Genomic DNA, 17,818 nt, shown 5'->3' on the forward strand with positions numbered 1-17,818 from the left:
CAGCCTGAATGTGCTATCCGGCAGAGCTGACAAGCAGGATACAGGAAGGCAAGAGGTCAAGAAGATTCACAGCCACTCTCATGGAGACCTAAGATCAAGGATGAAATATCAGTATCATAGCCTGGAGGTGATAGATTCCTTGAACAGGAGGGAAAGCTTGAAACTGCACCGTATCTGGTATGACTCTAATAAACCAAAGCTTCTGCAAGGAAGTCCGGTATAACTTTGGCACATTGACCAAGAACTCCAAGGATGCTAAGAGGTCTGCCATCGTCTGAGGTAACGTAGTGATCTCGCCTTCAACGGCAAATCATTGAAGTATGGGAAGACTGGTATCACCAACCTGCAAAGGAGAACTGCAACCACCACTATCACTTTGATGACCACCTAAGGGGCACAGTGAGGCTGAAGGGGAGCACTGAAAATGTTCTTGAACCACCTTCAACCACAGATTAAGCCTGTGGGACTGCAGGATGGGAAAGTGAATGTCCAGGGCTACTATCCAGTCGTTTGGAACCAAGGAGACAGAAGTTGAGCTAAACCGAGCATCATGAAGTTATTATTTTTCAGGAAGAAATTGAGAGGGCAAAGATCTAAAATCTGACAAAGGCCTCAATCCTTCTTCTACACCAGGAAATAAGAGGAGTAACATCCAATACCTATTTCCGATGCCAGGACTCTATCTTTGGTTCCTTTGTCCAAAAGAACCTTGACCTCCTGCTACAATGCACAATTGGCCCTCCAACAGCCATTCTGATATAGGTGGAATATGCAGTTGATCCGAAAGGAATGGTAGGGCATATCCTTGATGGACTATTAGAAACCATATGTTGGATGTCATTCCTTGCCACCTGTGAAGGTAGTAATACCTTATGCTGCCTCCAACAGGGTGGCAGTTAGCCACAGAGGGCAAGCTAAGTGGTTTGGTGGCGATATGGGGAGAGGCAGAGGGCTGAGCAGTGTGCTGTCCTGGAGGAGCTGGACGATGTCCGGTAGATCCCCAACCCTGGCCTTAAATGGACTAAGGGTGGGGGATCTGTAGCTGTGGAAGCAGACCTTGGTGTTGTTTCTGCACCAACCCCCATCAAAAGTCTCGAAAAGGGACAAACTGTAGGAGATACTGCTGCAATGGCGCAGAAAGACCAAGGGAGTGGACTGTTACCTGGCTTTCCTTGAAGCACTCCAGGGAAGACTCTGCCTTAAGACTGAAGAGATGTTATGTGTATTTTTATAGCACACAACTCACCTGGAGAGTATTCTGGCACTGAAGGAGAGCTTATGGGCCAAGCAATAGTCGGTCTTGGTGAAGAGCCAGGTCTTCAGTTTCTTGCGGAAGTCAAAAACTGAAGAGGAGGCTCTGATGAGGAGGGGCATATTATTCCAGGCTTTAGGGGCAAGGTAAGAGAAGGCATGACCAATGAATCTGGTTCTGCGTATGCAGGGGTGTGTGCGCATGGAAGTCCGGTAGCTTTGTGGAAGTTTGTGCAGATGATGGGTACGGTGGGGGTGTATGTGCGCATGAAGAGTTTTAACAGAGCTCGTTTGTGGACTGGGAGCCAGTGGAGTTTGGCGGTGCAGGGTGATGGGAGTGCGGGGAGGGAGGTTGAGGATGAGCCTTGCTGCTGATTAGATGGGTGGCATGTTCATTTGTGACCGCTGTTTGGATTAGTATGGGAGGGGAAAGGGACGTTCCAGTTGTTTTCTATTTGTTTACAGGAGCTGTGATTTCACTTCATTACATGCTCCCACACCTTTACGTTCTATACTCTATGCCTCATGTCTACCTTTGGTTCTGTGACAACACATGGGCACCTACATTCGCACTCCCTTGTATGACATGGGACATTAGGGGCCTTAACAACTAGAGGAAAGGGAAACAAGTTCTTACTTATCTTCACAGGCACAGCGTTAGTGATGCCTGAACATCACCAGAGAAGCCCGTGGATCACATCCACAAGGGAATAGTGCTATCAGGGCCAGGGAAATTCCACCTATTTGGGCTTGATAGATGGATGGTGATATAGACACTCATTATATAGGGAAAAGTCCAATTTCTTGGACGCCCACAAAAGCTATGCATGACTATACCACATCTTCCTTGACAAGAGACTGCTCCTATAAGTCTATGAGCTTTCCAGTGACCTGTAACCATCTTTGATAATGGCCCACTTCCTGCATCTTAGATTTTTCCTTAGCCCCAGACAGGGAGAGCCTTAATGAAGCTCTTTTAGGAGACCCTGCTGTCATCAATAGCACCAACAAACAGGTTAAGGAATATATAACACATAATGACAACATGGAAGTGAGTGCCAGCACACAATAAGAAGCATTGAAGGAAGTCCTTACAGAAGATTTATTTGCGGAGACCACTAGACTCTGGAAAATGAAAGAAGCCCTCTCTCTCCAACAAAGGTTGGAGTTAAGGGATGCAGAGGAAGCCTGCAAATGAAAACAGTCCAAGGACCTATGGAAAAGGGTAACAACACTGCAGGGACACTTCGAAATGCTAGGAACAGATAGGGCTAACTATATATGGAGAGGACTTGACTGCCACTACTCCAGAATCGGCAACAAACCAAGGAAACTCCTGGCCAACTTCCTCAAAGCATGGCGAGCAAAAAGCTTCATACCAGAAGTTGGAGACAGTAATGGGATAATGCGCTCAGGATAGGTAGCTAAAACTGTTTCTTTCACAATTTCTATATGGACCTTTATAAGAGAAGTACCACAAGTCCACTGCATCATAAACAATGTCTCCAGACTGCTAAGCTCTCCACTGTTTCAACACCAGACCAAGAGAGAAATTGGAGCAACCCATCTCTAAAGCAAAGATCCTCAGAGACATTTCAGAGCTATAACCATTCAAAGCCCCTGGCCCAGATGAGTGAGTTACAGCACTTTTAAAAAACATTTTTAGCCTTGAACTGCTTCCCATTTTAACAAAAGTCTCCCCCAAAATAAAAACAAGCATTTGCAATGCAATAGTTCTCAAATTTGCAAGAGTTAGAGCTGTTGTAAATTACAATGTCTTTTACCAATCTGTTTTGGTTTGGAGTTTAGTGGATGTATGCGGTGTGGAGTGGAATTAAGTGGGTTGTATTGGAATTAATTGTGGAACTGTATGCCGTGGAGTATATTTGTGTAGTGGAATTATGTAAGAACATCACTGTGACCTTCATCCAGCAAGCTGGTGATCAGAGCCTATGTTTTCAGTTCTCAAGCCACTGGTCCTAACATGGAGACACAGCGGTGTGAAAACAGACCAGTGGTGCACAGCTGTTATCCAAGTCCACAAATGTCCACATGCAATAGTAAACTCCAAAGGAAACAAACGACAGAATGCAGATTGGCATGGATCCAGACAAGAAATATCTATCTAGTTGTTGGGTTTATGCATGATGATCCTGAAAATTCTAGCATGGATCCAGTTTTCAGAAGCTAAGCTGGACATGCCAGATGTGAAACCAGACATTCCTTCATTCATATGTTATTGATGAATGCGGTGTGAGCCACCCAAGTCCTGATCATGAGGAAAAAAATTATTGTGCCAAGAAAAGGAAGGTGAAGAAAAAAGAATTTGGGACATCATTGTGTTATGTACGGCACTGTAAAAATGTTTTCAAATGCATTATGAAGTCTCACCTGGACCTCAGCCTCTGCATTATCACTGTTTCCAAACGGGAGGAAACATTAACATCCAGTGCTAATGAGGTGATGGCTTTTAGGCTGTCCAATGTATGCAGGAGAAATTGCAATGTAGGGTTAGAAAATGTGCACTTTCATGCACTCTCTGCTAAATTAAGTTGTTCCAAGGAGAGACTTCTCCAGTCAGATCAGGGAATTTGTGTATAGCCCCTAAAATAAATGTATATTGATTTCACATCAGATGTAGGTGTACAAATCAGAACACTGGGTTCCAAGAGAAATGACCGAAAACAACATCTCAATCTAGTTCTATGTCTGTCATCTGCAGCACTACACAACTCTCTATTTCAAATACAGGTAGTGTAAGCAAAAGGGAGAAAAGTCTTGCTTGTTAAATAAATTAGAAGTGCTAACTTACTGAAATGGTGCAGGCTTCGAGCTGCTCTTTAAGGCTGACCTCTGGGATGTCGGTAGAAACGGGCCACGGTGTAGGAAGCTGGCTCTGTATATACTATCTCAAAGTGAGAGATAATCTGCACAGAGTCCAGGGGTTCCCCAAGAGGCTTGACAAAGGCAATAATAGATAATACTAATGCTCTATTTGTGGTAGTGTGGTCGAGCAGTTAGGCTTATCAGAGGGTAGCATTTGTTGTACACACACACAAGCAATAAATGAGAACACACACTCAATTGCTTAACTCCAGGCCGATAGGTTTTTATATAAAAAAATATTATTTTCTTAATTTATCTTAGAACCACAATATTCAAATTGCAGGTAAGTACATTAAATGTAAGGTACTTTGCATAGGTATACACAGTGCAAAACTCATCAGTTCCTGGGGGAGGTAAGTACAGTTAGGTTAATGTGGTAAGTAAAGCACTTACAAGTTCAGTCTCCAGGGCATTGGTAGCCCACTGTTGGGGGTTCAGGTCAACCCCAAACACCCAGCACCAGCAACACAGGGCCTGTCAGGTGCGGAGGTCAAAGAGGAGCCCAAATAGCAAGGGTGCCTATGGAGACAGGGGGTGCTCCGGTTCTAGTCTGCTGGCAGGTAAGTACCTGCTTTCTCTGGGCAGACCAGGGGGGTTTAGTAGAGCACTGGAAGGGTCCCAAGTTGGCACACAAAATACACCCTCAGTGGCACAGGGGCGGCCGGGTGCAGCGGGCAAACAGGGCGTCGAGTTTCCAATAGATTTCAATGGAGGAACACGGGGGTCACTCAGACGTTTCAGGCAGGGCACAGGGGGGCTTCTCGGGCCAGCCACAGACTGGGCAAGGGTGAGGGCTGCCTGCTGGTCACTGCTGCACCGGTGGTCGGTTCTTCATGGGCCTGGGGGCTGCGGGTGCAGTGCTTCTTCCAGGCATCGGATTTCTTCGTCCCAGGCAGTCGTGGTCAGGGGGGTCCTTGGGATTCCCTCTGCAGGTGTCATCGTGGGGGTGCAGAGAGGTTAGCCCAGGGTGGACACGTCATCAGAGTCACCTGGGGATCCTCTCTGGGTCGTTGGTTTCTATGGACATGGGCCAGGGGTATCGGGTGCAGAGTGGTGGGGACTCACGCTTCTGGAGTGAGGTGAGACTCTCTTTAAAGATGGTTTCTTCTTGCTTGGTTGGAAAGGTCCACTGTCCACAGGAGTTCTTGATCCTTCTGAGGTGCAGGGCAGTGCTCTGAGTCGACATAGGTCACTGGTGCCGCAGGATGCGTCGCTAGTGCAGGTTTTCCGAAGTTGGGGACAGGCCGATAGGGCTGGGGCCAAAGCAGTTGTCGTCTTCCTCCTTCTCTGCGGGGCTTTTCAGCTAAGCAGTCCTTCTTCTTTGTAGGTCATCAGGAATCTGATTTCCTGGGTTCAGGGTCGCACCTAAATACTAAATTTAGGGGGTGTACTAGAGCTGGAGGGCAGTAGCCAATGGCTACTGTCCCTGAGGGTGGCTACAAACTCCTTGTGCCTCCTCCCTTTGGGGAGTGGGGCACATCCCTATTCCTATTGGGCTAAATCCTCCAAAACAAGATGGAGGATTTTCTAGCTCTGGTCACCTTAGGGGTGGACCTGGCTGAGGGGGTGACACCTCCTTGTTTTTCTCATTATGTCCCTGGACTTTCCGCCAAAAGTGGGGGCTGTGTCCGGGAGGCAGGCATCTCCACTAGCTGGAGTGCCCTGGGGTGCTGTAACACCAGGCCTTTGAGGCTCACCGCCAGGTGTTACAGTTACTGCAGGGGGAGGCGTGACGCACCTCCACCCAGGACAGGCTTTATTCCTGGTCACAGAGAGCACAAAGGCACTCACCCCATGTGGCCAGAAACTGGTCTGGAAGCGGCAGACTAGCAGAGACCGGTCAGCCTAGCACTAGCAGTTGTGCTGGCATCTCTAAGATGCCCTCTGTGTGCATTTCTCAATAAATCCCACACTGGCATCAGTGTGGATTTATTGTGCTGAGAAGTTTGATACCAAACTTCCCAGTATTCAGTGTAGCCATTATGGAACTGTGGAGTTCGTGTTTGACAGACCGCCCGACCATAAACTCTACCCTGCACTTACAATGTCTAAGAATTGGCGTAGACACTGTAGGGACATAGTGCTCATGCAGCTATGCCCTCACCTGTGGTATATTGCACCCTGCCTTAGGGCTGTAAGGCCTGCTAGAAGGGTGACTTACCTATGCCACAGGCAGTGGGTTGTGGGCATGCCACTCTGCAGGGAGTGCCATGTTGACTTAGTCTTTTTCTCCCCACCAGCACACACAAGCTGTGAGGCAGTGTGCATGTGCTGAGTGAGGGTTCCCCAGGGTAGCATAATACATGCTGCAGCCCTTAGAGACCTTCCCTGGCCACAGGGCCCTTGGTACCAGGGGTACCTTTTATAAGGGACGTATCTGTGTGCCAGGACTGTGCCAATTGTGGAGACAAAGGTACAGTTTTAGGGAAAGAACACTGGTGCTGGGGCCTGGTTAGCAGGGTCCCAGCACATTTTCAATCAAAGCTGGCATCAACAAAAAGCCAAAAAGTTAGGGGGTAACCATGCCAACAGTGGCACTTTCCTACACACGGGGGGAGATAATACACACGGGGTAGATAAGTATGTACGGATCTGGTTTTGTTCCCTACTGGGATGTTCTGAAATAGGGTAGTTCGAGGGGACAGTGAGTGGCTGTATTCTGTCATCCAGAGTTCTGGCTGTGGGCTACCTATCCGGTTGCGGGATCTGGGCAAGTCTCCCAGGCATAAGATACCCAGGGAGAGGAACTTTGGCTGTCCCATGACAAAAGCAGAGAGCACCGCAGCAGCAACTAGCGTACCTCCCTCATCAGAGATCTACTTCTGGGTCAAAAGCACCCAGGAAGATTCAACAGCCTGCACTAACAGGAAACATTAGAAGCCAAGACTGCTACTGCCTACCAGTACGAGTTCTATGGCCACAATCATAAATGAATAATAAATCTTACTGCTGTCGCCAGAAAATTTTATTTTTCGAAAAATTAAACATAATTTGAAAACAAAAAGCATCCAGGAAGACACAGCAGCCTGCAATGACATTAAACACTCGAAGCCGATACTGTAAACTTTGAGCAGTAGCAAAGAAAACAAGTTAGGGTCTGAGAGGGTGTGGCGTAATCTACAGAGCTGCCGACTTTGGGACTGGGGAACGGTTTTCAGTCTCAGCCTCAGCTCTCCCAGTTACTACATAAAATAAAAAAAGGCAATGTAAATCAAATGCAGAAGGGAAACAAAATTACAGACAAATGCTGATCTATACTGGCAATAAAAATTACAAATGCCGATCTGCAAATGCCTATCTGTACTGAAGTCCACATCAAAGAAAACAAGTGAGTGCGGCTAGGAGAGCAGAAAAGTAAGTAGATGATTAGATTGTGACAGAAAGCTAATTAATACAAACATCCTAAAACAGGAGCCCAGGCAAAAGAAAAAAAGTAGTGCACCACAACTAACATAAATGGCCACAAGGGAACTGATCCATGTAATAGGGCCAGTCTCCAGGGTGGACACAACGGTCAAATTACGGGCCAAATGTAAGTTATTCACCAAAGAAACAACAGGAATAGCGAAAGGCAGATGCTTGAACCAATGATAAGCGATGGGTGTGGGCAAAGCCCACAGAGCAGATAACAGCAGCTGCTGTGCCTGACACAGCCTTTGGGGCCCCACAGGGATAGGGCCCGCGGGCAAGCCTGGGGGCATGGCTGTGGCATGTGCAGACATTGTCGGCTGCCAGGAAATCTGCAAGGGTCATTTTTGTGGCTGTCCCTGCCTCCTGCCGTGGTGGCCCTGCAGATGTGGCGCAGCTTTTCTGGAAACGGTGCGGGCCTCCGTCTCTCTGTGCCAGGCACATTATTACTAGAAGGTGCCACCTGCATTGGAGACCTGGCCTGGATGACTATCAGCGCTTGGTCGCCATTAATCCCGCAGACCCGTAGCAGTCGTCCTGGATTTAACGCTTTGGATTACATTTGAGAAGTGGTAGACAATGACAAGTCCCAGCATTCATACTGCTGCTCGACGGCTGCAGAGGTGGTGCGTCATCGCCTGGTTGCGGGGGACTGGAGTACAGAGCCTGCACTTCCCACCAATTACGCCGCTATAGTCTGAAGCCGAGGTACAGTTTGTTCGCTCCCATTTACCTCCCTACCAGGTTAAGGCACACTGCGAGACCTGCAGATTACCTAGGCTGCTTTTTGCTATTAAGATATGCTGCCCACAACTCTGCTCCTGGTGCAAATATTGTTGCTTTACAAGCCCCTACCAACTGCGATCCCTTTACCATTTACACTTCCAGCAACTTCGCAATCAAGATCCCCCATGGTGTTGGGCTTGGGCCACAGCTCTCACCCTCTGATGCCCATTGCCCGCTAAGATAAATGCCACTATCTACGCCATCTGTTACTGGGCTGGCTGCCCTATTGTTGGGGCGCTCAAACCTGCTCTGCAGAGCCATGAAATGGCAGAACCAGTATTACCAAACTATGTAAAAAAAACTAGCTATTCCCAAGGGGTAAAATTCAAACCTTGAAAATAGTTCAAAGGAAGGTACTTTTAACTGCTTTATTTCTCTCTAATGGACGTGATAGAGATAACTTCTCATCCAGCAACAATTTAAGTTACTCCCCCCACACCACACCCACACACCATAGGCTTCCAATTTTAAACATCCATAACAGCTGCCTTGTTATTCAGGGTTGAAGCTCAAGCTGGCGACTGCCTTTTTCAGCATGGGGAGGACACCTATGATGAAGCATGCCACCATTTGGTGGGTGAGGGCTTTCGTCCTTTAAAGAAGTGATCCCACACCACACATTTCTTTTGACAACACCATCCCTTCTCTAGTTCGTCCACCTGTTGTGCATTCATGGCTGTTATTTTATGAAGCAAGACATGCCCTAATGCTGATTCCCCTTTTTCCATCAATCTTTGATAATTAAATCCCCTTTATATCGCCACAATCACAGGATCAACCCTAAGAGTCTGGTATACAATAGGTGTACGGAGAGGTCTAGCCACATTCCCTTCTCGATTCACACCGCTATGGGCACCAAGGAATTTGTCCCAGGTCGGGACAGAAAGGACTTCCTGAACCAGTAGTAAAGAGGTTGTAGAACACTAAAGGATGCACACGAACAGGGGCAAATTAGGCCCAATGACGAATTTAAAAATGAACATGGGCTCCAGGAATGTGAACGTTTTAGGTATCTTCAGGTACAACAGTGGGTCATCCAGCCACATATAACAAAGGCACCGACAAGAGACCTCACCACATTTTAAAACAACCTACTCTACAATGACAGAGAGAGGAGAAAGATGTCTAGGCTATAATAGTTATTAAATAAACTACAACCAGGTGAGAGACTCCCTTTCAAAGAAGAATGGGAAAAAAAGCTTGCTAGATGATGACATATGAGAAAATATAATAACCAAGTGGGGCACCACTGCCAGCCACACTGGCGGTAGAGAAACTCTCTTGAAAATACAGTATTGATATTACACTCCCACTAAATTGAACGCCATAGGCCATCCAAAAGGTGCATAGTGCTGGAGGCTGTGATGTAGGGGTTGGGCTCTCTCACCCATGTGCTCTGGTCCTGCCCAAAACTTCGGTCCTTCTGGCAGTCCGGCCTTAAAACAAGTGAGGAGGTGACTGGTTCCACTTGGCTCACTGCCACGAAGTCGCCTGCTTTTTTTCTGAGAAAATTGTCCACGTGTATGTTGAAAAAACAAAATGTTATTTCCCGTCTAACCCTAGCAGAAAAGCAGTGTATAATGTGTCCCAGCGGTACAACTGGGTTCCGGAGAAGGCAGCTTGGTTGGGTAGGATTTGGTGGATCAAGCAATGGAAAAAAAACATGAAAACTACCCCGAAGGAATGGGAATTTAGGAAACAATGGGAGATGCTTTAACCTTCTTATATAGAGACTATATTTTAAGAACTGCAATGTCCGTGATGGCTGACAGCCCTTCACATTGTAGAAGATTCTTTATTGGACTTATATTATCCGGCTAAGAAGGACAGTTGGAACTGAAACAGACAAAGCTGCCACTTGCTTGTGTTTGAAATTGTAATAAATGTGTTTGCTTGTAATTTAGAAATATGAATTGATTGGATGGGAGGAGACTCTGGGGTGGTAAAAGCAGAGCCAGTTGTGAGTTAAGACAAACCATAGTTGTGATCAGGCAGGGTTCGACGTTAGAGCTACTTGGATCCTTGGTGCCGTGGCTCAGCTCTCATTAATGCAGCACGAGGATGAAATGGGGCTCAGGGATCCGAGGGACCCCTGCACCTGTCACTGATGCCTTACTGTTCATCTCGGTTTAACTCGGGCACATTCTCCTCACTTTTAATAGATTTGGGGCACCCTTGACATGCCACAATTTGTAACAGTTCTCCCATGCATGATTGACTTCATATATTTATGTTACTTGTTCTGCATAGCGTTCCTCCACCCAAGGAGATAACATGGTCTTAGTAATAGCTTGAATGTGTCGAACATGGTGAAGGGAAGAGCCGAACGGTGAGGAAAGTGCAGCCGGAAGATGATGTCATGTGGGGAATGAGGCGCTCAGGAACGCGACTGTGGTAACAAGCAATGCTTTGGGCACACACCGTGAGGCATTCTGGGACAACAGTAAGAATACTGCATTAAAAGGGGCGGAAAGGGGAGGAACCGGAAGAAGCCTGGCTCTACTCTGCCTGAAGAGGAAAGGAAGGTGAAAGAGGGCGTAGTAAAAAACTGAGTATCAAACAGGCGGTATGAGAGTACTGTGTGTCATGTCTTTCCATCCTGCACGTAACAGAGTCCTAAATCTCACCCCAGAGCCTTCTCAGTCGAACGGGAAAAAAGGAAAGAAAAAACATCGCCAGCTACTACACAGTCGAGGTGAATCAGGCCATCCTTGCAGGGTAACAGAAACATAGGCTAACAATGGTCTGATAAGGCTCCTCTGGTTAAGCCCGTGCTTGAAGACTAAAAATATTGCATTCGTTACAAAGGGGAAAACTCATCAGCAGCTTTGTTAGTCATGTCTGTGTGGCTGCAGGTGATAAGAGTTTTCTATTGTGTGTGCACCTATCACCAGACCGCAGGCACTGTTTGCAAATGTGCAGTCGTCCGTCCATGATTCATCAGTGTCTATCAGCAAGCAGCTATTACAATCTATACAGTAGTTATGAGGTTTCGGTGACACGACAGGCAGCTTGACTTCAGCGACGTGTATCACGCAGCTGTGGGGTTTTTAGATTTGGCTTGACAGAGCAGATGTCTGGGAGACGTATTGTTATCCGTTTTTCAAAACAAAATATGCAGCACGAGCTTTGGCTCTCCCCAGAGGAGTATTATACTCTCGCCTCGTGTAATCAGCTGTTAGGTGTATTTTTTTCTCATGTGGAGTACTTACATTGCAGTGCACGAGGAATTACTTTACTGCTCAAAAGTCCCCTGAATCATCACAAAATATATTATTTGTCTCACTCAATGCATTGCATAGAGAAAGCAATCCTTTTTTGTTCTGTTATTTTTCCCTAAGATAATATCAACAGTTCAAGTTCCATGAGGGCCATAGACTGATGTACTGGAATCTGACTTATGCCATACACTATCCCCAGCAAAGCCTTAAGTGGGCAGGTCTTGGAACTGGTGGTATCTAAGGACTGACTTTGAAATGGGTCCCTCCAGACCCTATCTTCATGATTTTAAATGTACTGGTTAATTTCTCACCAGTGGCAGCAAAAACACTTAAGGTAATCCATGTCAGCGATCCCATTGCTTTTTACATTTTACATGTTTTACTTTATTTTCCATTCTGTAGGAATATTTGCTTTTCTAGATGTTTTTCAAGTTGCGTAGGTCTGCATACTGTCAACTAGTCACATCTAAGTGCAATGGTGAGGTCAAGTTGTGCGGGCTCTTCATGAAGGGGTGCCATTAGGATCTCTGACTTTAAGGCTGAAGACTGTGTGAGAGTCCCACAGTGCCTGACAGTGGGTCATACAGGTGTTCAGAACACATGCTCATCCAATCATTGGCCTCTCTACAGAGCGCACAGTGATGGCATAAATGTGCCCATTGTAATTACCATTTTATGTGAAAGGGTGTGGAAAGGAATACGGAGCTACTGAAATTCTGACAGTGCTATAAGAACATTAAATGCTGAGTGTGTATGCGAGTAGACAGAATGTGTACGTGAGAGGGCATGGTAAACAAAGGTGACACAAGGAAGATCACTCAAAAGGACAGAATGAAAAGATGGTGACGAGAGGAACAAGATGCATGCAGATGGAGAATATGAAGAAGATGTTGGGGCGAAACGGGTGTAAGTGTTTTAACCGGCATTGTAGAGGAAAGTAGCGTGAAGTGCAGAACAGGAGTGACTGAGAGACTCAGAATACCACTACCCCTTCCATAGACCTTATTACTGTTTAGTTCCTAGTCTCACAATTTCAGAACAGAAATATTTTCAGTTCTAATTATTCACAAAAAACATTGTTGCTAATCAATTATTTGGTACTGTTAGAAGGCATTGGCAGAGCCAATACGTCTGGCTTGTTTTAGGCATATGTTTGATGTTGTGGATATATCTGGATGCAGGAACAAAAAACTCACAGAATGGCAAGGAAATATTAGGTAGGAGACAGGCTGGCTGAATGGCAGGATTTTAGTTCACATGTTTTAATCCTCACCCTCAGTCACATAGGCCACACCTTTTGGAAAGGATTCCTAGTTATACTTTGTTGGCCATACTCCTTTTAGAGACACCCCCTCCATTTTTTTCAACACTTAAAGCACTGATCCGCAGGACACTGTCTAATTCACCATTTCCCCAAGGCTCCATTCAGTGCCCATAACACACTATCCTCCACAAGGCTGTAAACAGCCTGCCCCAAGTGACAATGCACTGTATTCCAGGAGACATGAACTGTATACTGTCCCACCCAAGACACCAAATGCTACACACAGGATGGGTGTTTCAGTGCTTAATATGTGCTTGTTGTTTCCGGTGCTGAGTACCGGCACTTATTTTTGAGGGCCGGGACTTATTCTTCGGCCTCAAGCATTTGCTGCGAGCAAAAGACACATGTGGGAAAGACGGATGAAGGGAAAAACTAAAAAGCGTCACAAAGAGAGAAAGTAGAAAGCTGCAAGAGTGAGCTGAAGGGGCAGGGAGTGCCTTTATATGGATTGAAGAGGCCCGAGATGGCTTCAGGATTACGCATCCTGAGTATTCCATGTTCACACATTTAATTGCAGCAGCCCTGTTTTTGAGGAGGGCTTTGAGCACCGGCACCTTTTTATTTACAAATTAAGCCCTGAACTGTTTACCAACCAACCCAAACTGCATTCACTTTGCCCAGGGCACACTGCCCACCACAAGGTCAACTATCCCGGAGTGCAAAGCCAATAGATCTGAATTTAATGTTGTACCACAGCAGCTCTTAACCTTTGACTTCTGCAACCCCCCTCAATCACTATTTGAAGTCAAGGACCCCCGTCCAAGCAGTTTCTACAATGTGAACGTCCAAAAAGTACACAAAAATACAGAAAAAATATACATCAAAGAAATGTACAAATTACAAAATACTCTTTAATTTAGAAACAAAAACCGAACGTTTAATGGGATGGGTGAAGCTTTACAAAAATTTGTTTTAGTTCTAGACTCTAGCGTATCACTTTGTCTTGCTGTTCCTAAACCAATAACTTGGTGCGTACCAGCACGGCTTCAGTTAATATCACAAGTCATCCATAGAAGACTCTGTTTGCTATATTTGTGCTTCTCCCGTGAATAAGGATACCAACTTATTTTTTAGCTTTCAATTTTTAAATTGCATCACATTTAAAGAGAGTTTAATAATTTTCAATTTTGCTTTTTTATCTACTGTCTTTAGTAATCTGCTAATAGTATTTAATTTTCTAAAGAATTGTGGACCCGTGAGTTAGGCCATCGGACCCAGCGGCGGTTTCTTCTCGAGGGTGGGGTAGCTTTGCCCGCTGCGAGTCCCGCAGGAAAAAATTAAATGGCAATAAAAAGATTTAATTGCCATTTTATTTTTTCTACGCAACGAGCACCACCCCATAGACATGCTGGGCGTGTCAGACTGCCTCTGCTTCAGTCCAGTACCTGGACTGGATGCTCCAAAGTGTGCATGTCACTTTGGCTGGCTGCTTTGCTCTGGCCAAAGTGACATGCGCACTTTGAAGCTGTTCACTCAGCTGTCTTAAGATAGCTGAGTGGAGACCAGGCACAGGCCTCCAGGGCCAGCAGAAGCGTCCAGCCAATATGCGCTATACAATCCAGGCACTCCTCTTGTGCTGGTTAACAGCATGAGTGCAGCATCTGTAATGGTTAGGGGAGCTCGTCTTCTATCAGAGAGCAGAAAAACACAGAGGAGGACGCGCAGCCTGTGGGTGTTTTTTTTAATGTGTAGTGCATGTGGGTTTAATGTATGTAAGTGTGTAGTGCATGTAAGTGTAGTCTTTGTGTTTATGTTATAGTTAGTGTTATTTGGGTTAATGGAGGGAGTGGTGGTTTACTTTCGGGTTTTGGAGGCAGGGGGTGTTTTATTTTTATTTTTTATATTTTGTGAAGTGGTGGGGCACTTCACTCGCCCCACCACCTTAAAATGGTACAAGCCGTCGCTTCTCGGACTACAGGTTAAGGACTGCTATTGTGACTCATTCAAACACTGGCATGCAGAAAAGCAGTTTCTGTGCATTAAAGTCAGATCTACTTGCTTTGCAAATGCTTCTCTTGCGCTTTTTCCAGAGGTGACAGGTGATGCAAGGCTTGTGGATGGGTGGGATAGGGGACCAATCTATGACCCTGACACAGTTCTAGGTGATTAATGTGATCAAAAGCAGTGCTTTAAATGGAAGTATAGAAATTCTGGCTTTCACTGTCTAGTCTACCTGTGTGCTCCTGAAAAGTGCTGTAACTATCCCATTAAATGCATTGTAATAATGCTGAGACGTGCAGGTGCGTTCCATTTCAAATTCAAGAAGTGCAGGTACTCTCCATTTCAAATTAAAGAAGTGCAGGTACTCAGTACCAGCGAGTACCTGTCCGTTTAAAGCACTTATCAAATGGCCTTTAATTGTAATAGCAAAGTAGATTAACAGAGTCTGAGCAAAGAGAACACCTCCTGCATGGCTGCCAGTATAAACCGTCCGCACGTTGAACAGTGTGGCTGCTATTAGAAAGAAATAATGAGATGGCTAGTAATTTGAAACGATTCCCGCTGTCTAGGGGAGGCAAGTCCCGCCCCCTCATCGTAGACATCTTGCCTCGATCGCGATGGCCAGTGGAAATGAACTATTGTCCTCAGATGCTTCCGACCACCCCCAGTCACCAAAGCCAAAGAACACACCAAGATAACATCTGTAATCACGAAGAACGTTTGAAGTCTGTTTTTCGCTAGCTCTTGTCGGTTCTGAAACATCCCTCGGCCTGTGCCAAATCTCCTCTCGCATTTTTCTCCCCCTCAGTCTGCGGTCACCACATGAAGTAGCTCTTATGTCTTCAAACAAGGAACTTTATTCAATGCATTTTTGTTGTTGTTGTCGAGTGTATTTTTTTCTTTCCACAACACTCGGAAAATGCCGGGAGACATTTTGGCGGAACCACAGCCCACTCATACGACATACAAAAAATACATTTGAAATAGTGTAACGTTTTTGAGGATTATTCGGTTGACTGTCACGCGATATTTCCTTAGAAATAGGAGAGGTGCGTATTTTCCAGAGTTTAGGTTCCAGCTTATTTACATCTCCTTTTTTGGCACTGTGAATAGAAAGGAAGGGCGGGAACACAAGAAAGGGGAAATGGAACTGAAAGGCTGTACCTCAAAACTTGCAGCTCGCCTTCGGAATTTTCCACCTCGTCCCGGAGCCTGCGCCAGCGCAATAAAGCTTTCAACCCACACTGGTCACTCGCTTCTTGGTGCGATAGCTGTTGAAACAAACACACTTATTTCACTTATTTGTGATTTTATAAAGCGCATACTCGTGTCAAGGTCATGAGCATTACAAGCAAGCAGGTAAAGACTCGAACGAACTGAGAAAATAGCTTTGGTTAAACAGGATGAAACACTGAGGACATAGTTTACTTTAACTAAGGTGTGTCTGAAATCGGATTTTGAGTTCATTTTTGAGGTGATATGATGTATTGTAACGCACGAGGCTGTTGGGAAGGAGTTCCAAATCCTTGTTGCCAGAGAAGGCCTTATATCAGAGGAACCGGAAGAAGTGATTTGGCATTCCTTGAAACCCGTCGACTGCCAGAGATTATCAGCTTTCCAGGTAGATATATTGAGGCTTCAGACTTGTGAAGTGCTTTTAGAGCAACACACTCCTGTTTAGGTCGAAGCCTCCTAATCAGCACTGCTCTCTGCTTTGATACAGACATCTTGGGGACATTCCGAAAGCTTCCCCAGGAATGCATTCCGCCTGTTGCGTGCCATTGGCTTTGTGGTTTGTAAGTCACATGCCACTTTATGCCACTGAACTCTACAACATTCTACTTTCTGGCTTTCTGGTTGCTGGTGTGGTTTGTTTTAGGCTGTCCAAGTTCAGTTGGTTGCTCCCAAGAAGCAAAGTCTTTTCAGACTACCTCTCCTTGTGTTCTCCCGGGAGTGCTCTTTCTGTAAACAGGCCTGTAAATCTTGTTCTTATCCAGTCATACATGCTGTGCATTCAGACACAGAGGTCAAGTATCATGCTCTGTGTTCCCATGGAGCTTTGTGTTTACTCCTTTCTCTGACTTCAAAGTGAGTGGTTTTATGTGACAATCTTGCTGGATACTGGGGGTAGAGGAAAGGCTTTTTTTCTAGCACACAACAAAATGAAAGTGTGCAAGTATTTCAGAATATATATAAGACTTATCAAAGCACTGTATGTCTGTACAAATGTAATGCTCATTTCCATTGCAAATGTGTTGTCTGTAATGGCAGTGTACTACCACACCACGCATACTCCACTCTGCACCACTCAACGCCGCTGTACTCTACACCACTCCACTTTACGCCATGCCACTGCACTCTACTTTGCACTATTCTACGCCACTGCACTCTGTCTCTCTACTCTACACCACCCTACTCTACACCACTCTACTTTACACCAGTGCACTCTTTGCCACTGCACTCTACATCTCTCCAGTCTATACTACTCCACTCTGCACAGCTCTACTCTGCAACACAGCATTCTACACCACTGCACTCTGTCAATATACTCAATTCCAATGCACTCTGGTATGTCCCACTCCACTCTACACCCCTGCACTCTATGCTAATCCACTATACTCCACTTTAATCTACACTAAGCCACTGCACTCTACACCATTACTTTATGCCATGCACTCTACCCTGCACTCCACTTCACTCTACTCCGAAACAATCTACTCCACATCACTGGACTCAATTACACTTCATTCTACTCCACTCTGTGCTGCCCCACTCTATGCCACTGCAGTCTACACCACTTTTCTTTAAACCACAACACTATGCCACTGCAATCTACCCTGCACACTGTAGTCTATGCTAATGCTCTCCATGCCACTGCACTCTACTTTGCACTACTCTACGCCACTGCACTCTATGTCTCCCTACTCTACACCACCCTACTCTACGCCACTCTACTTTACACCAGTGCACTCTTTGTCACTGCACTCTACACCTCTCCAGT

General features: G+C 45.8%; 1 protein-coding gene across 11 annotated transcripts in view; it reads right to left on the reverse strand.

The window, feature by feature from the left end:
* The window catches only part of AOPEP (aminopeptidase O (putative)), a 1,364,679-nt gene that overhangs the window by 714,169 nt on the left and 632,692 nt on the right, over positions 1-17,818 (reverse strand). For all 11 annotated transcript variants that reach the window (XM_069228080.1, XM_069228005.1, XM_069228042.1 and 8 more), the window contains one exon: positions 15,982-16,088. In XM_069228080.1, the coding sequence (XP_069084181.1) occupies positions 15,982-16,088 (107 nt within the window). The remainder of the gene's footprint in view (positions 1-15,981; positions 16,089-17,818) is intronic.

The sequence above is a fragment of the Pleurodeles waltl genome, chromosome 1_1 (assembly GCF_031143425.1).
Source record: "Pleurodeles waltl isolate 20211129_DDA chromosome 1_1, aPleWal1.hap1.20221129, whole genome shotgun sequence".
Classification (NCBI taxonomy): Eukaryota; Metazoa; Chordata; class Amphibia; order Caudata; family Salamandridae; genus Pleurodeles; species Pleurodeles waltl.